The sequence below is a fragment of the Seriola dumerili genome, unplaced genomic scaffold (genome assembly GCF_002260705.1).
Source record: "Seriola dumerili isolate Sdu_G_001 unplaced genomic scaffold, Sdu_1.0 BDQW01000147.1, whole genome shotgun sequence".
NCBI classification, from domain to species: Eukaryota; Metazoa; Chordata; class Actinopteri; order Carangiformes; family Carangidae; genus Seriola; species Seriola dumerili.
This window is the reverse complement of record NW_019174402.1, coordinates 1,822,865-1,843,075: the sequence shown is the minus strand read 5'-3', so window position 1 is coordinate 1,843,075 and position 20,211 is coordinate 1,822,865. Positions and strand designations below refer to the sequence as shown.

At 40.9% G+C, this 20,211-nt stretch overlaps 1 protein-coding gene across 1 annotated transcript; it reads right to left on the bottom strand.

Annotated features, from left to right (window-relative positions):
* Positions 1–1,142: 1,142 nt before the first annotated feature.
* Positions 1,143–19,909, bottom strand: LOC111225166 (cyclic nucleotide-gated cation channel beta-1-like). The gene is made up of 37 exons (XM_022749859.1): positions 19,829–19,909; positions 19,711–19,732; positions 19,544–19,589; positions 19,315–19,420; positions 18,503–18,522; positions 18,314–18,419; positions 17,676–17,700; positions 17,419–17,512; positions 17,118–17,224; positions 16,903–16,966; positions 16,258–16,333; positions 16,068–16,092; positions 13,931–14,285; positions 13,479–13,628; positions 13,299–13,355; positions 11,410–11,483; positions 11,053–11,270; positions 10,751–10,781; positions 10,000–10,376; positions 9,665–9,866; positions 8,513–8,705; positions 6,734–6,832; positions 6,474–6,628; positions 5,475–5,717; positions 4,477–4,685; positions 4,335–4,385; positions 4,123–4,209; positions 3,785–3,849; positions 3,531–3,653; positions 3,182–3,323; positions 2,841–3,000; positions 2,657–2,754; positions 2,405–2,488; positions 2,181–2,299; positions 1,790–1,936; positions 1,433–1,617; positions 1,143–1,240 (listed from the first exon to the last, which is right to left on the bottom strand). Exons 1-37 carry the CDS (start codon positions 19,907–19,909, stop codon positions 1,143–1,145), a joined length of 4,494 nt encoding a protein of 1,497 aa, XP_022605580.1.
* Between the last annotated feature and the right edge of the window lie 302 nt (positions 19,910–20,211).

The following is a 20,211-nucleotide window of genomic DNA, read 5'->3' as shown; positions in this document are numbered from 1 at the left end:
GATGGAAATACAGATGATCATGTTGTTATAACCTTAAATACAGTTTTAGTAGGTCTGTGCTGTTTTTCAAACCAACTTGTAAAAACATCAGCAGAGCAAGCTACTCACACCAACAAAACACAAAGTTAAATGACGAAACATATAAGGCATATTGTACGTTGAAGTTTACAAAAGAATTTGCAAACATTTAGCTGACAACAACAGCAAAAACATTTTCTCATTTTGTTCATTTTGTATGTTGTACAAACACAATAAGTTCAGCTCTGTAGAAACTACTGATCTGAGTTAACTGTTATGGCTTAACTCTGCCATCCCACACAAACTTCACACATCATAGCTACAGTGAATTCAGTCGTGTAAACTCAGTGTAGATGATGGAAATATGCGTCTGAAGAGGTAACCCGGCAAGGAATGGCTTACTCCTGCATTAAATGAATTAATAATGAGATTAGCAGAGATGAACAGTGGGTGGAGGTTGAAAGAGGAATGCAAAGCAATTGGAGAACATAAGAATCTGAAATTGTATTTTCCATTGGTCTAGCTTGAAAAACCGGGGAGAGGCAGGGGCAACACTAGTGACAAAATATCTTATATCGGCTTTTTAAGTTTAAAGGTATATTACAACTGCATGGCATGCTGTAAATATGTTGGTTATAATGTACAAAATGGACAAGTGCATCATGATTGAATACAGTACCACTTCGATATTTTGCAATGAGGCTGCCCCACACAACTTTAACAGATCAGTCTGACAATAAAACAGTTTTTATACAAGACCAGTGTCTTTCATTTCAGCATCCTGTCAGTGTTTGGTAGATATACTCAGCATTGATTATTCCTGTTTTCTCTTCAAAAGCAGTTTCTTTACTCTAATGTTTCCTTCCTCCTCTCTCAACTGCCACCTTTTTCTTTTAATTCTTTCTCTTTATCTCCCTCTTTTCAAAGTGCAGACTCCTTCCTCACCTCCCTTTCCTTTCCTTCCCAACTTCTCCAACCACTCCCCTCTGCTCAAGTTTTAGAAAAATATCACAACTTCCTTTCTTTTCTCTTCTCGCCCTCATTCCCTACACCCTCACTGACATCTTCCTTTCTTTGGTCCACAGCGAGCGTTTTGTCTGCGTCGCTTTGGGACTGTGATCCCATCACAGAGCTGTTGTTGTGACAGTGGGATGCAGAGTGAAATGTGGTGGAGCTGGCAGAGACGGGTGAAGGCGTGTCCGCATCTCTGTCAGGTCCAGAGCTGGAGGTTGGAGATGGAGGGGGGAGGGAGGAAGAGATGGAGGGCTGGAAGAGGAAAGGAGAGAAGAGTTATTGCTTTGTGTATATGTGTCTACGATGTACCCACCTTGCCCCTCCTTTTTATTGTCACATGTGCATATGTTTCTTCGTTGGTTTGCTCAGGTTTTGTGTACATTTACCTGTAATGAGATACTGGACTTGTTGGTCTTCTCTTTGACTTTAGCCAGAGCTCCTTTAAGTCTAGAGGACTTCTCTGTCATTTCCAGGGCAGCTCTCAGCAGTCTGGGAGTCTCCTGCCTGACCGGGGCTGCCGGTACCTGACGGGGTTCCTTAGCCTCTTCTTTGGGCTCAGGTTTCTTCCCCTTGGTAAGCATCTTCCTGTGGTTGAGACAATGACTTCAATCAGACTTAAGGACACTGTAATAACTACATACATGCAGACAAAGCTGTTGTTAGTCTCCTGGTAAATTATACAGCACTAATAAAGGACAAATACAGAGCAGATTTTTATTGATTATTGTGGTAATGTTTAACGCCATTCATGGTTGACCTGGCCTTCTTGCGGAGCAGTTTCTTGGACTCAGGGTAGTGGACCAGGATCTCATTCAGGTCTTTCTTGTCCAGGATGAAGAGATTGGCAAAACCATGAGCAATCACATTGGCTGTGCGCCTATTACCCCCGCCTACTGCAAGCAAACTGCCAATCAGAGAGAGAGAGGAGATAATTGCATGGTTTAATGTGACATTTTCTATCATATCTGAAAGCAACTCCAACAAACACAAACACCAAGTGTTAAAATCACACAAATATATTTTCTCTTGTCTTTTTGGTCAATGTGGTCATTGTCCAAAATGCTCTGTTGTAAAAAGTAATCCAGATAAATGCACAGCAGAATATTCAGCTAGAACCAGGGTGTGGGGTTAGAGGGTCAACAGGTCACCTGATCTCTCCAAAGACTGATCCTGCTCTGAGAGTGACAAAGACCGTCTTCCCATCGGGACCTCCAACCACCTGCACTTCCCCTGCCTTTATGATGTACATCTCCCGACCCACCTCGCCCTAAGCAACGAAGGGGGAGAAAGGCAGAGTCAGATGATACAATGACAATGACCTATACAAGTCTTCTACTAACAAAATACAGGCAGGCTTGCATACGGCATGTACCTTTTTGCAGACATAATCCCCTGGCAGGTAGACAACAGAGCGCAGGCTTTTCAGCATATCAAAGATCATCTGTCGGTCACAACCCTGTCAAGAGGGAAAACAGACCAGTAAGGGAAAATATACTGTATATACTTTCTGCAAATCTCTGGTGAGCTTTATATGGCAAGTACACTAGCATTACAACACAACTGGGTCTTGCAGAAAGACTGTTATATACCATGTCATTTTTCATGTGTTTTTATTCATTTTTACCTGAAATAGAGGGACTTTGCTCACGATGGAGTAGTTGACGTCTATAGCAATGTCCAGACGCATTTTATCTGGCAACTGAGTCAGCAGCTCCTGCTCATCTGGATGGAAAACAGTAGTAAGTACAGTATGACTGAAAGTTCAGATGTACAGTATACACAGTGGGGTCACAGCATGTTCTCCTTACCCAGCATGCCTTGAGATTGCCAAGTGTAGTTGTACCAGGTTTTGACGCGGTTCTGGACGTCTTTGGGGATGCGATATGAGGACATGTATTTAATAGTGTTGTCCATACATGTGCGGTAGTAGGTCTGACCTGCTGTGGCTGCACCAACCACATCACGCATCTGAGAGTCAAAATTAGTCAATCGTAAGATAAAGATAAAGTTAATTTAACACAATTATTGCACAAAGAGGTTTATGATGTATTGCAGTCCTTACTATCAGAATAATAACACACTGCAGCTTTTAAAGTTAAATATGTATATGTGGAAGGTAAAAATATGTCCATTATATTTATATGTCTACCTGTCCAATCATGATAGAGAAGGCAAAGACTCCAACAAAGTAGTTGATGAGTTGGAAGACAATCTCAAACAGGGTGGTGGGGTCTGGCAGACCTCCAATGGTGATCAGGGTCTTCACCGCAAAGTAGTAACAGCGAATGTAGCTGAGCAGAGAGAGAAAGACAGGAGGCATTGGAAAGAGGCAGAACAAGAAAATAGCTTCAAAATCAAAACCATGGGCAGGTGTTTTAAATAAATGATAAAAGTAAAAAGATGCAACTAAAATAGACCATGGGTGGTGTGTGTGTGTGTGTGTGTGTGTGTGTGTGTGTGTGTGTGTGTGTGTGTGTGTGTGTGTTTATTCTGCCAACCTGTTTCCCTCGCCATTGTACACCCATTTGGTAGATCCCAGTCCTTTTAAGGCAGAGCCCCAGTAGTAGAGACAGGCATTACAGTGGAGACAATAAAGAAGATAGGTGGTGGTACGGATCACCCTGAGAGAGAACGAGACAGCAGTACATGTGAATACTCTGAATATCTAAACCTGGTTGTTTGTTCAACTGTTGCCCTTCATGGAACCTCTGTCCACCACATACAGACAGTATTTAGTAAGGTCGCAGCTAACCTGTAGATGTAGGCTTTGGTCAAGATGGCCTCTAGACGCTCGTTGAACTCGAAGAAGGAGTTGATCTGGGATGCATTACGAGAGAAGAGAAAAAATAAATATTTGTAAAGTTTGGTTTCAAAATTGTCTATTTGAAAAAGTGAAATCTAAATAACTGAAAGCTGATTTACCAAAATGGATAAATGATGCCTTGTAAAATTAACATTTCCTTTACATCGGCGCCATACTTAATGATACTGTGTTTGATATTGGCATTGCAACATTGCTGTGTGTGGTTCAGAATATTTGATACACATTACTGGTGACAAAGGTTTGAATATACAGTAATAAAGCCTCACCTTCAGCAGCCTGGGTAAGCGGAGCAGGGGGTTGATGCCGGTTTTAAAATAGAAGAGCTCCAAGGGAACAAGGCTGGCTACATCAAACTGAAAAACAGTAAGGTACCATCTCACTCTGACTAAATTGCCTCAATGATTGATTCACCAATTAATATTCAAAACACAGAGAAGCAGAACATAAAATCGACTTTTATTCAGTTCTAGTTACTTACTTTGAAGCGTTTGGTTTTCATGTAATTCTTCCTCATCTCTTTTTTGTCACTCTGTGATGAAAACAAAATCATTACAGACCAATTCGTCCCAGTTGGTGGGATGGTGCTCGATTACAGTAAAAGCTTCCAGTGTCACACTCACCACTATGTCCCCTCCACGAACAAACTGCAGACGTGGCTGGAAGACGGTGATGTCCAGGATGTAAATGAGGTCACACAGGTAGTCAGTCAGCAGCCAGTAGTAAATATTGTCTGGAGTCTGATAGGGGAAAGCCCAGCGCACCGGGATGAACCATACGTTCCAGTTCCACGCAAGAGAAACCAAAAACATCCACAGCACATACATTAGGTCTGCGGAAGAAGAAATTAGGGAATTAAACAACGAGATAATTGACAGAGGTGTAGTTGTAGACAGACTGGAATCAGTCTTTATTCACAGAGCAGACGTGATGGTCACTAAGCAAGCACCAACTACCACTATACACTGTTACAACTAGAGCTTGATGGGAATAAGGGTGTGACAAATAAGCAGGATCTAATCTGTATTATTATTAAACATTTATTTACATTATTGAGAATGTGGTTTTGTGCATAAGGAGAAAGAATGGCAACAGTAGAAAGTAAGGGAAGAGAAAAGGGTAAATGACAGATGATTAGACAGGTGTCTGTATTGTGACAGAATAAAACAGTAGATTCACCTTTACCCAAACTAAATAATACCTGGTTATTGAGCTCCACTCACATATAAACACTATAAGTCAAAAGAATATTTCTTGTGAGTTAAGTTTCTTTGGGGACGAGCACAGAGCTCAATAAATGTTTCTCAAACCATGATCAATGTTATTTCTAAAATTTGGTCACAACTTCGTGGCTGAAAAATGAAAAAGGGTGATTGATAAGTTTGTGGCATAAGGTAAAAGCTAAAGCTAAAGTTATTAACTTCAAACTTTCTGCATGACCACTCAGATAGTTGAACTGCACACGTGTGTCACTCCTCTCCTTCTACCTTAGGCCACTAGCGTATCAATCACCCCCTCATAAGAACCAATAACTTCTGAGTAGTTTGAGTAAAGAAGATTCTACTGCACTGTACAATATGGAGTAGGTGGCAGGGGGTGGCGTATTCGGCTGGGTTCTCACTGGTGAAAGGGTCGATGCTGGCGGGGAAACAGTAGTGTACACAGGCTCGTATCCACCGAGGAGCTTTCACCTTGCAACAGCTGCTAGACTGCTCCTCCTCTGCCTCACTCTCCACCCCGCCTTCTCCTCCTCCTCCTCCTCCTCCTCCTCCTCCTCCTGATGGACCTGCTTTTGCCTCCTTCTCTCCCCCATCCACCGGCTGCGCTCCAGGAGCAGGCTGAGGAGCTGAGGCCTGAGGAGGAGCTAAAGGGAGGTGAGAGGGGACAAAAGGTCACAAGAAGACATGACAGAGATTTTAAAAACACACAGGTTTAGAATAAGAATTACAACGTGTTGCAGACGAGGTGTTCTTGCCTGATGGGATAGGATGCTAAGAGAAAGGTTTACAATCTCAGAACGGATCAGAGTGCTTCTATTATAAAGGGCACAGAGGTGTTAGCCCTGGTATTTTGGTCTTAAAGCTGAATAATGCAGTTTGTGTTTTTAATTTGGTAAAAGGATATGAAAAACTTTCTGTACAAAATGTCAATGAACAAATCTGGAAGCACCCTTGACCCATCCTTAAAGCACCTACTTTAGGGACCACTGAGCTCCGTAGCTTTTGAGGGACTAAAGCATTTATTTAGGAATTGACGAAGGACACTGGTGGTACATGTTTAAGGAAGAACGAGGGGAAGGTGGCAGGCTGGATACAAGCAACTACTGCTTCTACTCACCTGTGTGAGTGAGTGGGCAGTTTCAGCTTATTCATTAAGCTTTTTGTTTATATAAAGGGCGGTCCAAGGTGTGGGTATAACTTTGTGTAGTTTTGGGTATGAGTGGGTGGTTCCCCCGGCTGGACAATGCCGACTCTCTTAACCTGGAATTAAAATGTATTGTAACACCTGCTACTGTCTATACCAGCTATTATTACCTGTATATTTCTGACTCACACTTATTTTGTATGTCAGCTTGCTGTAACAGAGGGTAATAGAGAGAAAAGAAGAAACTCTCACTCACAGGAGATGACGCTGTCTTCATCGGAGCTGTCAGGGTCAATGAGTTTCTCCTTGGCTTTCTCTGTCCTCTCTTTAAACATCCTGACCAGCTCCTGCAGACGCTCGTTCACCACTGTGCTGGTCTGACTGGCTGAAGATGCTGGACGTTCTTTAAGACTTTAAAAAATAAAGTCAAAAGATGATGTCGAAATGATGTTTGTGTGTGTGTGTGTGTGTGTGTGTGTGTGTGTGTGTGGGTGTGTGTGTGTGTACAGTACTCACATGTCGTCTGTGCTGTGCAGGCTGGACTGGCTGGGCCAGGCTCTGACAGGGATGCTTCCATCTTCATCATCATCTTCACTTTGAGATTGCAGCCTTCTACTGTTAAGGTTAAGTAGAAACAGCAACATCATTGGTTCAACTTTGAGATAGTACTGCCTTTGTTGTCTCTTCTCTTTTTTTTGTCTTAAACTAAAACACACTGTGATGTGGCTTTAATGTGTAGCATGTAAAGTGGTATTTGTAAATGGTAAAAGGCACACACAAAATCACATCATTCTCATATTCACAGAGTTGTGCCTAAAAATGACAAATTTTGCCCAAGACAAAAGAAAAAAAAACTACATGCTGCTTTCATGCTCAAACTGTATTTGTGACTGTGAAAAATAAAGATGAATAATCACTGAAAATGATAATGTAATAAGTGAATGAATAACGACAGATGGGAAAAATTAGGGATTAATAAAGCACAATGTGAGGATGAAAAGGATGGCAACTAATAGGGAGATATTTACTAAGGGTATATTTACATCTTTGTCCAGATAGTCCTACGATTCCTTCCACTACTGTTGTGCATGGTCAGAGCAGGAAGACAGGGAGAGAGAGGGTTTGTGTGTGTGTGTGTGTGTGTGTGTGTGTGTGTGTGTGTGTGTGTGTGTGTGTGCGCACGCCAGGGAAAGCATGAGGTTAATCCAAGAAACAGGGAACATGTGAAGATAAATCACCTACAGTACTCTACAGGTAGGTGACACAGTGAAGATGCAAGTGCAAGATTGTAATGCATCGGTTTATTGACTTCTGGTATGTTATGTCAACATCCATACAATAGCCAAAAGCACACAAATCTGTAAAAGTCATGCAGAAGTGAACAGTACCATCACACTTCACAGAAGAACAGCACAACAGAGGACAACACAAGACAGGAAACACTTCCACAAACAATTTTTGCTCCACAGTGATTCATACAACAAACTGTCTTGTGTTTTTGCACAAACAACATGTGCGGATCTGTTTGTGTGTGTTATATTAGCAGCTCTTATTTCTCGTTTATGCACAAAAAAAAAAAAAAAAAACTTTTTCTGAAACAGCTTACTTCTTGCACACACATGCTTTCTGCGGGACACTTAAATACAGACCACAGTAATGATTCTACTGACTCTGGACAGACTGTACAACAAGAAGATGAACAGTAGAGGGCGTAGAAGTCATTTCAAACAGCACTAAACAGAGGGAAGACTGTGAAGCGATTCATTCCAAAATAATAAATGTAATGACTTATTAAATCCACAAATAATAATTACATTTAAATCTGTGACTGAAATTGTTATTTTAATCAACAAATGGTAGATATTTCCAGCTATAAATATTTGATTCTATCTTCTTTTTGATCAAAAGACTTCACTTGCAAACAGAGAAGCTAGCACCATGACAAAAATACATCCTACTGATGCTTTCCATTTCTGTGTTATCAAAGATTTTGCTGTGAATGCATATAAGATAAGTTTCCTTACTCTTTATCTCCTTTGCTGTAGTGCAAAGCATGAGGGCAAAGAAAAAGATTAGGAACATCTTAGTGCGCACCCAGATAAGAATTTCTTGAATTTCCATTTCAGAAACAGATAGTGTCTACAGTACACCTGTCAACATCTTTCAAATGTGACATATAATAGCATATATTACATTAAAGTACAATTGTCTTAGATAACATACTTACCCCAAAAAAAGAAAAATGTTTCATATTCTGTAATTATGTCATTTGTTGTTTAAGCAGCTACTTCTCACCTCTGACGACCTCCAGATGGGGTCACAGGGACGGTGAGGGTTGTAAGTTTGGGGTCCTGTGGGGTGAGAATTTGGGGGATAGTACTCTGCTCCTCATTCCCTCCTCCTCCTCCTCCTGCTCCTCCTTTTCTCTCATGGTCTGAGTCAACGTCCTCTACATTGACGGCCGGACGAAGGCTGAGGCTGGAGGTCTCTGGAGAGGTTGACAGACACAATACATTTGTTGTTATTTAGTCATGGGCATCACCAATAATGGTATGAACAGTATATTAGCATTGAGACAAAACTGAGGTAAGTCCACTTGCAAAGACACGATATACTGTAATAATACATGAATGTTACATTTGGCAGCATTGCAAGATGCAAAGCAGGTCACAGTTACAAGCAGAAGCAGGGCAGGACAGGGAGGCAGGCAGATTTAGCAGGACCTACATCAGACTAATGCAAGAGGATCCACCTTTGAACTAGGCCATGTATAAAAGTGCTCTGGTAGCTGAGAGGACTAGTTTACTCATCTAGCAAACCATTCAGTCTGGCTAATCTGGCTCTTGGCACACTTCTTTAAATAAAAAAGTACCAAGAGTCAGTTTTCTGCCTCCTGATGTACATGTTCTATCAAAGCCATTCAAAAAAAATCTTTTTATTGGTTTTGTTTTTCTTGACGAAATGTTGAAATAGAGTGAAAACTTCCATATATTCTTTTTATCCAAAAATATACCTATTTCTTTCCTTCAAAGCTCAACTGAACAAAGTAACATTGGTGCTCAAGTAAGATCAAGATTTTGTCTGAGACAGATAAAGAAGATAGGGAAATGCAAATATATACAAAAATCCACTAACACAACACGAAACAGCTAGCTTTTTTCCTGACAGCATGTTCATCCTGCAGAACATGTTGTCAGTGAATCTGCCATGACATCTGAACTCAGCTGATACAGCTGTTACTTTTTTTGTATATTTCTTTGATGAACACTTTTAAATACAGTTTAGTGTCAAATCAGCTGTTAATTTAATTTTAGGGCTAATTTACGAATCAGTTTATTCTGCTTATATGTAGAATTACTGTTCATCATTATGACTGAGTTCATGAATGCACATTGTATGCAAGGAATCACACGAGGACAGTAAACTTTCCACTGCTTGCAGATTCACCTGCGGGTCTTATTGCTGAAATGTCTGAGTCATCTTCAATGAAGAACGCTGGGTTAGAGAGACCAGACAGCTGGTGGGACGGGGAGTTGAGCTGCTTTGACGGGGGGCTGACAATTGGAGGCAGACGTGGATAGGATGGCACATTGGGCAACTCGAGGGCGCTACCACTGGGGGAGGATGGAGACGGGGAGCGGGACCGGAGCTGAGGATGGTGAGGAGGAGGGAGAGGGGAGTGTCGGACGAGTCGGTTGAGTTCTACGTCTTGCTTCTGTTTTTGCTGTTGTTGCTGTTTCTTAGGCATCTTGGGGCATAAGGCTGTTGAGGCGGTTCCGGACGTTGAGGAAGTACTGCTGCGTCCGGCTGGGAAACTGGGAGAGTTTCTCCGGGATGTTTGAAAAGCTCTGGGAAAGACTGGACAGACTGGGACCGACTGAACCCTCTGAGCTTTTGGGCAAAATTTCAGTCAGAGTCTGGGCAATGTTTCGGGGGACCTGTGTGAGTCTGATCTGGGAGAGCTCTTGGCGTAATTCAGGGGGTAAGGTGGGTAAGTACTTGGTCACGTCAGAGAGTTGGGTGGGTAGCTTAGGCATGGAGGGTATTTTCGGGGGGGAGATGCCGTTCTCTTTGAAGAATGCGTTGATATTGCCGAGGCACTCAGAGGTGTGAGGAATGCGCATCAGGCAACTCTTAAACGCATCACAGCTGACTGGAGCTATAGAAGAGACAGGTGGATAGGCAGATATATAGTCAGAATACAAGCAGGATGGGAGATGGGCACTGTTGACAGTCTGAATGACAATGTCAGTAAGAGTCTGAGCCTGACAGACGTCCACTCTAACTGACACAGAGATGCAGTGATGAAATCAAATACAGTGGTGGCTGTGTAGATGTATGTGTATGTGATGGGACAAGTTTGTAGAATGACAGTCATTTAAGAAGCTTGAGAGTTCAACACAACATAACCAATCAGGCAGACATACATGCAGTAATATGACAGCTCTAATCACGGCAGTATACAGAATCTGTAATGAGAAAGATTTTCCTGATGAAAAACAGAACAACATAGTAAAATAGAATAGCACATACCACCGCAGCCATCCCCTGTAGCTTCCTCCTCCTACAATAAACACAGTGTATGTTAATGAATGGCAGCAGAGTGATGAGCAACAGTTGTATGTGAACATGGTTGGTGCTAAAAATTTAATTGAAAAAAAATTATAATAATTGAAAAATAAAAATGAATAAAAATGTCAATTAATTGCAAAACATAATTAATTGTAAAGAGATTTTACAGTGGGTATATTGATGAATAAGCTCAGACTATTCAGGGGGTTAAATTAACTGACACATGTATTCATCACTGTACATGTTCAACCCCTGGACATTACTTTTTCAGCAGCTTTGTCAGCGTTGGTGCCTTGACCGTCTTCCTCTGCTTTCTGCGGCTGCCGGGTGATAGGCTCAGCTTCTGAATTGGCTTCCTGGGTCTTAGTCTCTGGTTCTGGTTCTGGTTCAGATTCAGGCTCCGACTCACAGGACTTAACTGATTCAGGACTTGGAGGTGGAGATGGGGAGATGCACTGAGGCTCTGCTTCCTTCTTTGGCTCTAGAATTTTTTTTTAATTGAAGATATTATAGAAACAGACCAGACCTTTTCCAGCTAAAATCTTTTTGAGGGGATTATATTGTCAATTCAAAAGAAAGATAAAAAAAAAAAAAAAGAAGTGTTTTCTCTTGACCTCTACCTGGTTCTGTGGTGGCAGGCTCCTCGGTCTCTTCCTCTTCCTCCTGTTCTTCCACAGCAATGCTCTCTTCCCTTCTGCAGGACAGGACAGGGAACAAAACAGTTGGACAGTGCATCAAACAGACCGTCTAGCAGCGTGAAAGGCTGCATTTCAAATACAGAAAATCTTAATACTTGTCCAAAGTATTATTACTTGACTAATTCAATTAATATCTGTTTACATGGCTTTATAAAATCTTGTTAACCCCATCTGAAAATGGAGATTTGGCCATATTTGTGCTGGTTAGAAACATGAAAACATAGAACTCGAATGTGGCTCAGAGAATTATTCAATTTATATTTCGGTGTGCAGAACACATTAGGTAACATGCAATGTGTTGAATTGATGTCGCAATGGAGGCACACAGATGTGATAACAATGTCAGGTCCTTTTATAGACTGCCCTTACAGTGAAACATGTGACTATTAATTAAAAATGGTTCTCTCTTCACTTAATTTGAATTGAGAAATGACCTGTATGATACAAACTAAACCAAAAAACACAGGTGACATCCACCAAACTGCCACACTACCTTGATACTGAAAAATGAGGAAGTATGAACTCTGCTGACCTAGTAGTTAGTCTTTTCTCTCTATGTTAGCATAACACGACTGACTCGGTGACCACTGACCACCTGTAATAGGCAAGCTGACATAACGCCAACTGTTTGCATCAAGATAGTAATTAAGTTAAGCAATAATAAGTAATAGGCGCATTCATTTCATGGCATATAGTAATCTAATACCTAAACGCGACGTTATCACATTGATACTCACTTTCTCTGTAAATATTCACGTGCTTTTATCGTCAATAGTCCCGACTCAAAATATCCACGAGCATCGACACACGACAAGTAACTCAAACTCGGCTGTGGGGTCGTATAAACCTGATCAAGAGTTAAACATTTTTAGAAAAACACAGAGAAAATATTCGTCCATCATTTCCCCTGCGTCTCCAGACGTGAAACAACAGCAGCAGCAGCAGCAGCAGCAGCAGCAGCAGGTGTTACCGGGGGAACCGCTGAGAGAGAGTGGGAGGGGGGCGGGTGTTGCCAAGAGAAGCTGTGGTTGCTATGGCACGGTGGTGTGATGCTTTTATATATTGTGCTGATGCAGCGCGCGGCAGGGATCACGTAACGAGAACCCACGGGATTTGGAGCGAGACCTGCCAGCCAAATGACAATGATGCAGACGTGGAACTGGGGATACTGTGGCTGTAGGGTCTCCTCAGTGGTGGTAAATTTATTTAAGTACTTAACTTTCCTGCAACTTAAGGTCAAGGAGTTGTACTTTAATGTTACTTTATACTTTCACATTCAAACGGAAATATTGCACATTTTACTCCAATGCATTTATCTGATATTTGAGAGTTGGTACTTTGCATATAAGATTTAAAATAGAAAACCTACGATCTTCTTATTCCAGATTATTGCATTGTTACAGATTAAACTACCCATGGGCAAAAATACATTACTGATAATAAAATAATTCGACAACCATAAGTCTCTGATATGGGTCATTATGCTTCATAATACTTTTGCTTTGCTTGCTAATGTATTTTTACTTGAAATAAAAAAGTATATTTTACATTTTAGCATTGCTACTTTTAATTTTTTCCAACACCAAATTCAAAATCTCATGGTGCCAGAGACATTGACAACATGCATAAATTTCAACTCAAAATAAAATAATTGTTAAGATAGTTTTTAAGTAGATGAATGCTATAAACGTTTTTATCTAATAGACACAGCACAAGAGAAGAACTATACAAATTCTAGGCGAAAGACTAAGTGGGTTAAGGGTCCTACAGAAGATTTTAAGGAGGTTAACTGAGGAGAACTGAACTCTTACTCTGTGACTTTACTGTGCTCTTCTTCACTCTCTTCTTCTTCTTCTGGCACTGGCAGCCTGCTCACAGTGAACACACATTGTCACATCATTTCACAGGGAGGCTCCCATTGCCAAAAATACAAAAATGCCAGAAAAACACACACTTTCTCTTTCTTTCTCTAATAGGACACATTGTCTTACTCGACTTCAGGCTCATCCAGCAGTTCTTGACTCCCTAGTGAGAGTTTGATGGAGTGTCCCTCACTGGCCATCTGTCTAATGGCCATCTCAGCTGTCTGCCTGGCCACCTCCTCAGCCATACGTGCCATCTCCATGCGCTCCTGCAGCAGACTAAATAGAGAGACAGACACATTGATATGATGCGTGCTGTGCGTGCTTATTAGTTCATTAGTAATGTGGTAAATCACATTTTGGATGTGTTCTTCTTTATTGTAGATACTTTGGATTCCACAGCAAAACCTTATGGCCCTGCAGCCAACCAGGTTAATTTAGCCTTGTCAGTACGTTTCGACTACTGTGAGATAGAGATTGTTCAATAAATACTCTTAACTTGCAGTTATTTAAATTATTTGATATGATACTGGACTTCCAGCTCTGGCCACCTCCATCCTCTTGTGCTCTACCTCTCTTACCGTTCCTCCATGGTGGCCAAAGCTCCATCTTCAGCCTCCTTCTTGATGCTCTCAATAAACGGCGTCCAGCGGCCTGTCTGAGTCTCGGCATCTTCCTGAGATATTTTTGTCACACACTCTGATGGCTCTGGTACTGGACTGGCATCATCGCACTTCTGGGACTGCATGGATGCCATGGACAGTGAACTGGACTGTGTCTGCTGTGTTGCCTCCAGCTGTTGGTGTGTTGCCGGCGATGGTGGAGTCAGCGATGTGGAAGGTGCTTCAGCTTTGGAACCACCCTCACATTTCTGCTGACCCTCGTTGTCTGACTCCATGTCTTCCAGTACCATGTCAGGTTTGAGTTTGGATGAAGCTATCAGAGGGTGACAAGGGTCAATTTGCGTCTAAGATGCAAAACATGTAAATGACATAGGACCTGCTGGTGATGGATTCGGTTCTAGCTTTGGATGTACAAGGGATATTTGGACACAAAAAGTGGAACAAGAGGTATGTAGGACAGGACTGGTCTGTTTATGATACAGATATATACACAGATATTGAACTGTTGAGGACTCAAGGAGGTAAGTAAAGGTGTTTGTGGGGAAAGACATTATCAGACTTCAGTTGTTTTCTTTATCTTCAAAGTAGTTTCTTGTAACAAACACCACGTAAATTGGTTCATACTGAATCTTTATTATACCTGCAGTGTTCTTACATTACAGCATATCATTATACCAATGTATTGTACCACCTTGTCTACTTGACAGTCAAAATGTTTTGAATGTGAGCAAGTGTGCGTCTTACAAATCAAGCCAAACCCCCTGACACAACATCACACCACATACCCAGGCCACATTTCACAGTTCAAGGCCATAGACAGAAATCACATGGATCACAGCAGGCCTCATGCTGCAGTTACAACCTCAGTTAGACCCTTGGAAAAGCTTACACATACTGTAACGTGATCAGGATCCAAACTGACCTCAACTTTCTTTGAGCACAAAAAATACAGATTTTAAGGAGTAGGACTTACAGATGAAAAACAATCTACAATAACATTTTCCTCTACAGAAAATGTCAAGTATAAATACTGATAGAGATTACACTTTATCCACATATAACAATATTAAATGAACATAGCTGCCATTTAATCATTATTTCCAGATTTCTGTTGGAAAGGAAGATTTTACCTTTTATCCTGAGAGACTTCTGAAAATAACTACATTTATGTTTAAATGTAAGATCAGTATATCACACTTTTTTTTCTGGTTATGTTCTTATGCTGGATATGAAAATGGCAACATGAATATATAGTCTGCATTTCCATAGGCTAAAGCACAATAAAGTAACGAAAAGATCTCACGTATGCATTCCTGTGCATTAAACCTACAGTTATTTCAAATAAATGGACATGGAAAGTATTTCTGTGTCAAACAGAAAATGTGCAAATTTAAAATCACAAAGTCTGAAGATAAGCAGCTACCTAATTACCTACAGAGTATATAGTACACATTTTTATCAAGTTTTATCAGTGCACACATTTGAAGTTGTTATACATTCATGAAACTGTACACTGAGTACAGTAAGGTGAGCTGAATATATCTCTATATTCTTGTAGTATTTTACAGCTGCCAAAAGTTTCTGTACTGAGCTGCACACTGTACAGCAACTGTGGCTCTGCCAATAATAAAATTTGTCTATTGGTGTCTGTCTGTGGGAATCAGAGCATCCCCCAGTCGTCTCCTCCTGCTGTTTAAGGGGCTCGCAGCGCCTTCCCCCCTGAAACAGAAGGAGAAGAGGGACTGAGTTAGGCTCCGACCACCCGACCAAAACACCTCTTCAAAAACTATGGGGGGAAAAACAAGAGGATGCTTCAACAGAAAACACACAGATCCACAGGAGTTACTCAAAAGGATATTTCACCAGAAAAATAATGACTTGAATTGTTAAAAAGATGTTTTCTGCTAGTTTACATCAGACATGATTTATTAGCAAGTTAACACTCCTCTGCAAAAACATTATGCTATATGATATAGATCCACTTGATTGAACTGTGAATTGTGGCACTTAAGAACAGTGGTACTGGCAAGATGTCAAACACAGGGTTTCTATGACTACAGGAAAGTATAATAAAGTGCATAAAGCCTCAACTCACCTTTCTGTAGAACTTCAGCTGCACCCTGAGAGCAAAAATAAAATAGAAACACCAGTTGTATGAGTTGAATTGCTATCAATATAGTTCTAGGAAAATGTAAGTGACAAGACAATACCAGTTGAGATGGTAAAGGAGAGGTTGACAAGTGGAAAGGCAAGAAGAGGTGAAGGAAGAAAGAGGCAAAAGTTACCTCAGCATCATCTTTGGGTTGAATGGCAGGCTGAGGCAACTTCAGGCCCAGTCCTGACACGAACCAGCCAACCACACTGTGGAGAGACAAAACTAATCAACTGTATGTACCGTCTGTTACACATTTAAGTGTGGCCTGTTGATGACAAATTAACTCATTTAAAACCCTCATATCTGTTGCACTCAACACTGATATTATTTTTTAAAATAGCATAAATATAGAATAGGCGTTTTTCATGGAAGACATTTTGTCACTGTAGGAAAAGCAAAGGTGTAAATGATAAAATCAATGATGGCATAATTCTATTTAGTTTGAGCGTCCTGGTGCTGTGCACGTTGCTCACTGTCACACTGTTTACTGGAACCACTGAATATAATGGAGTCATCATTGTTACACTTGTGCTTTTCCTACTATGACAAGTCAAAATGTCTGCTGTGAAAAAGGCCCATTATTTAACACTCTCTAGACAAGAATACCCACTGTCATCAGCCTAAAAAAAAAAAAAACACACTACTTTAAACACACAATCAGATGCAGTTATCCAGATTCCTGTTTTCTTCATGAAGATCATCGAGTGTCATTTTATCCTGTGGAAAGAAAATGACGTCCTCTCATTAAAAATGACAGCGAGGGATCAAAACGTACCCTGAGGCCTTGCTGTCAGTGTCCAGTGAGATTCCACTGAGAGATTCAGGTGGTGGAGACAGAACTGCAAAATTAGAGAGAGACATGTGGTCAGTGTACAACATACTGCACAAAACACGTATCAATCCCACAAAGTCGCAAAATGCTTTATGCATCTCTATGTGTGCTCATATTCATATTCTTGAGTGTGTGTCAGAACGTGTGTGTGCATGTACGTTTGTCCAGAGATGAGCGGGAGGACTTGGCTGATGGTTCTATGGGCACGGCACCAGGGGGCAGTATAACTGGCTGGGGGATGATCTGCTTTATCCAGTTCACCATGCTGCAACAGAGGAAGAGAATGATCAGCTCTGAACACATTTTTACTTCTACCTGCTACCTGCTGTTTTTAATTCACATGGTACAGGGATCCAGCAGATCCAACTACTGTACTTTGAAAACTTTGGTCATATGTTGGTGTATCAGGGTTCAGCTTTAATAATTGTGAATGTATGGTTAGAGGTGATTCATACTCACTTGGGAGGGAACTGAGGGTTCTGACACTCTACCTCCGACACCTCGTCATCTGACATCATCTCCACCACTGGGATGTGTGGGAGGGGATCATAATCTAGAGACAGACCAATCACATAGCTCAGTTAGGTTGGGAAATTACTGATCTAATTTAACACAACTTGATTACTTTCAAATAAATTAATATGTAATCATCACCAGTCAATAGTCATCCTCTGTAAATAGGTAAAACTCCCAGAAACATGATAAAAGAAACATACCTGGCATTGTTGCTACATCATAGACCTGAAACAGCAGAGAAAAATGCATTTAAAGTCAAGCCATCAACTCCACACAGCTCTACATATGTTTGTGTGTGAGTGGGCGAGTAATGTGATCAGGGTGCGATACAAATGGGGACTAATGTGAGTGAGTTATTTGTCACAGTAATTTGATGATTTCACATGAAAAAAAAAAGAGTTTAGACGTAATTTAAATCCTTCTTTAATTCAACCTTAAAACTGAGATAGATTATGTATATTTTACTTTTACTGGATCACAAAAACCCTAGAATCACTAGAAACATTAAGTATATCATTTTGTCTGAGAAGTAAAGTGAAGATGGGTGTCACATGAAGAGGCTGATTTAAATAGCAGTGAAGTTAATGGAGAGGTTTAACCTGGCTAAACCCCCTGTAGATACCTTTATAAGATTAACCTTTACACATGATTACCGTAGTCTTATAAGCCTGTGGGACGATATTAAGTTGCTTGAGTCAAGTGTCACAGAGATCAAAGACGTTAATTGTCTTGATGCTGGCTCGATTAATCCATTTACTAATGTATGAGCAATGGTGGATTTCCTTGAAACTGATTGCTCGGCTGAATAGACAAATAAATGAAGTCCTCTGTGTCTCACCTCAGTGTGTTCTTCATCGTTGTCGTCGTTAGTCTCTCTGTACTTTTCATCAGGCTGAGGTAGCACCTTGGTCAGACCCTGAGTCACCCAGCCAATCACTCCAGACCTGAGAGAGGAACAACCTTTAATTAACCTTTGCTAGATCATATTTTTCTTTAAATATTCTCTATATTTCTAATCATACTGTACCTCTCTCCATCCTCTCCTGACTGGGGGGTGAACAGGATGATGAAAAAAGGAAAAAAGAAAGAGGAAACATTAAGAGGCAAATGGTTCACAGGACAGAATAGATAATATGTATTTAGCTTCTAGCAAATCACTCTAACTCAAATTACTGTATGAGTTTCTCCCCGTTGTTCAAAATTATAATAATACCTTTACTAAAGTAGCTTTTTGTGATAATCTATAGCATTCAACATATAGAAGGTTAGAGTTTTATCTATATGGTTATGGATATGCTGTTATTGTTAAATTACATCTCCCCCTTACTGTTTTTTTAAGCATTAACATTAACTCCTTGACTCCTTAACCGGCCTATTTAATAATGGGGAAAGTGTCTTTAAATGAGAATTAATATCTAAAATCCACTGATACACCAGTCAAATCAGAAACAAAACATCATCACCCGCAAACGCCACAATAGAGAAATGAAATACACTGAGCCGAATTTTGGGAAAAGTGTTGTGAAAATGTGATACAGAAACTCAAATACAGTAAAATGTCGTGGCATTCCACATTTGGCCACTCCATGTCACTCGGAAATTTCATTCAGAAGTTGCATTTAGGTGTCCTCAAGAAGCAGATCATCACAATGGACAAAGCTGGCTAAGATATGAAAACCAAATATCAGCCTGATATACTTTACAAACAAATATCTCTTGTTGTCGAATTCCTATAATTTAGAGTTGTCTCAAAGACTCTGATTTGTAGTCAACACAAAAAATACACTTTGGCCTTGTTATTAGAGGACTACATGTTCACTCAGACATCTATACACTCACCCTGGCATCAGAGTTGGCCCTGCTGAGGCGAGGGGAGCTAGTAGGTTGTGGCAGAGCGCTGACGAACCCATTGGACAGCCAGCCCAATACTCCAGTCTGGCCCTGGCTGTAGAGGAGATGAGGAAAGATGGGAAGAGTTCAGTGCGTCTACACACACACTACACACACAGACACACACACACACACAGACAAAACACATTCAAAGAAGCTGGAGTAAGGTGAAATTTACCCATCCTCTGTGACCTCATCTGTGTTTTTCAGTGGAGGACTCTTCACTGTAGGAAGGTTAAAAACAAAAAATACTCATGTTTTAGACAGACAAATGTATGTGAATATACATATCTAAAAGGTGCATAGTATATAACAAGTATAAAACAAGTTGAAAGTAGTCCTCACCCTCTCTGTTTTTTGTAGTGGGCTGTAATGTCAGAGAGAGAGAAGAGTGAGGAAAAAAATACTCAGCACATACTCTGTATGTGTGATGACGTGTGTGTGTGTGAGCGTGTTATCGTACAGCAGCAGGGGAGTCGGCAGCTTCATCTGTCCCGGGAGCTTCAGGGAGTTGGGGGACCACTTTCACCACCCAGTTAAACATCCTGTTGAAAACACAAACAAACACACACACACACACACACACACACACACACACACACACACACACACACACACACACACACACACACACACACACACACACACACACACACACACAGACAGCCTCTTAACAAGCCCTTCATCAAACATTGTTGATAAAGCTGATGATAATTCCTGATAACTCTTTCCTGGTGGCTTCATCAAAGTAGCCACTTCATGTGTCAGGCAGAGAGCCCTTAACTGGAGCTAATGAGGTCTGTTGACTTGTTCAGTTTTGCCTTCATCTCATGGGGACAGTTTTGG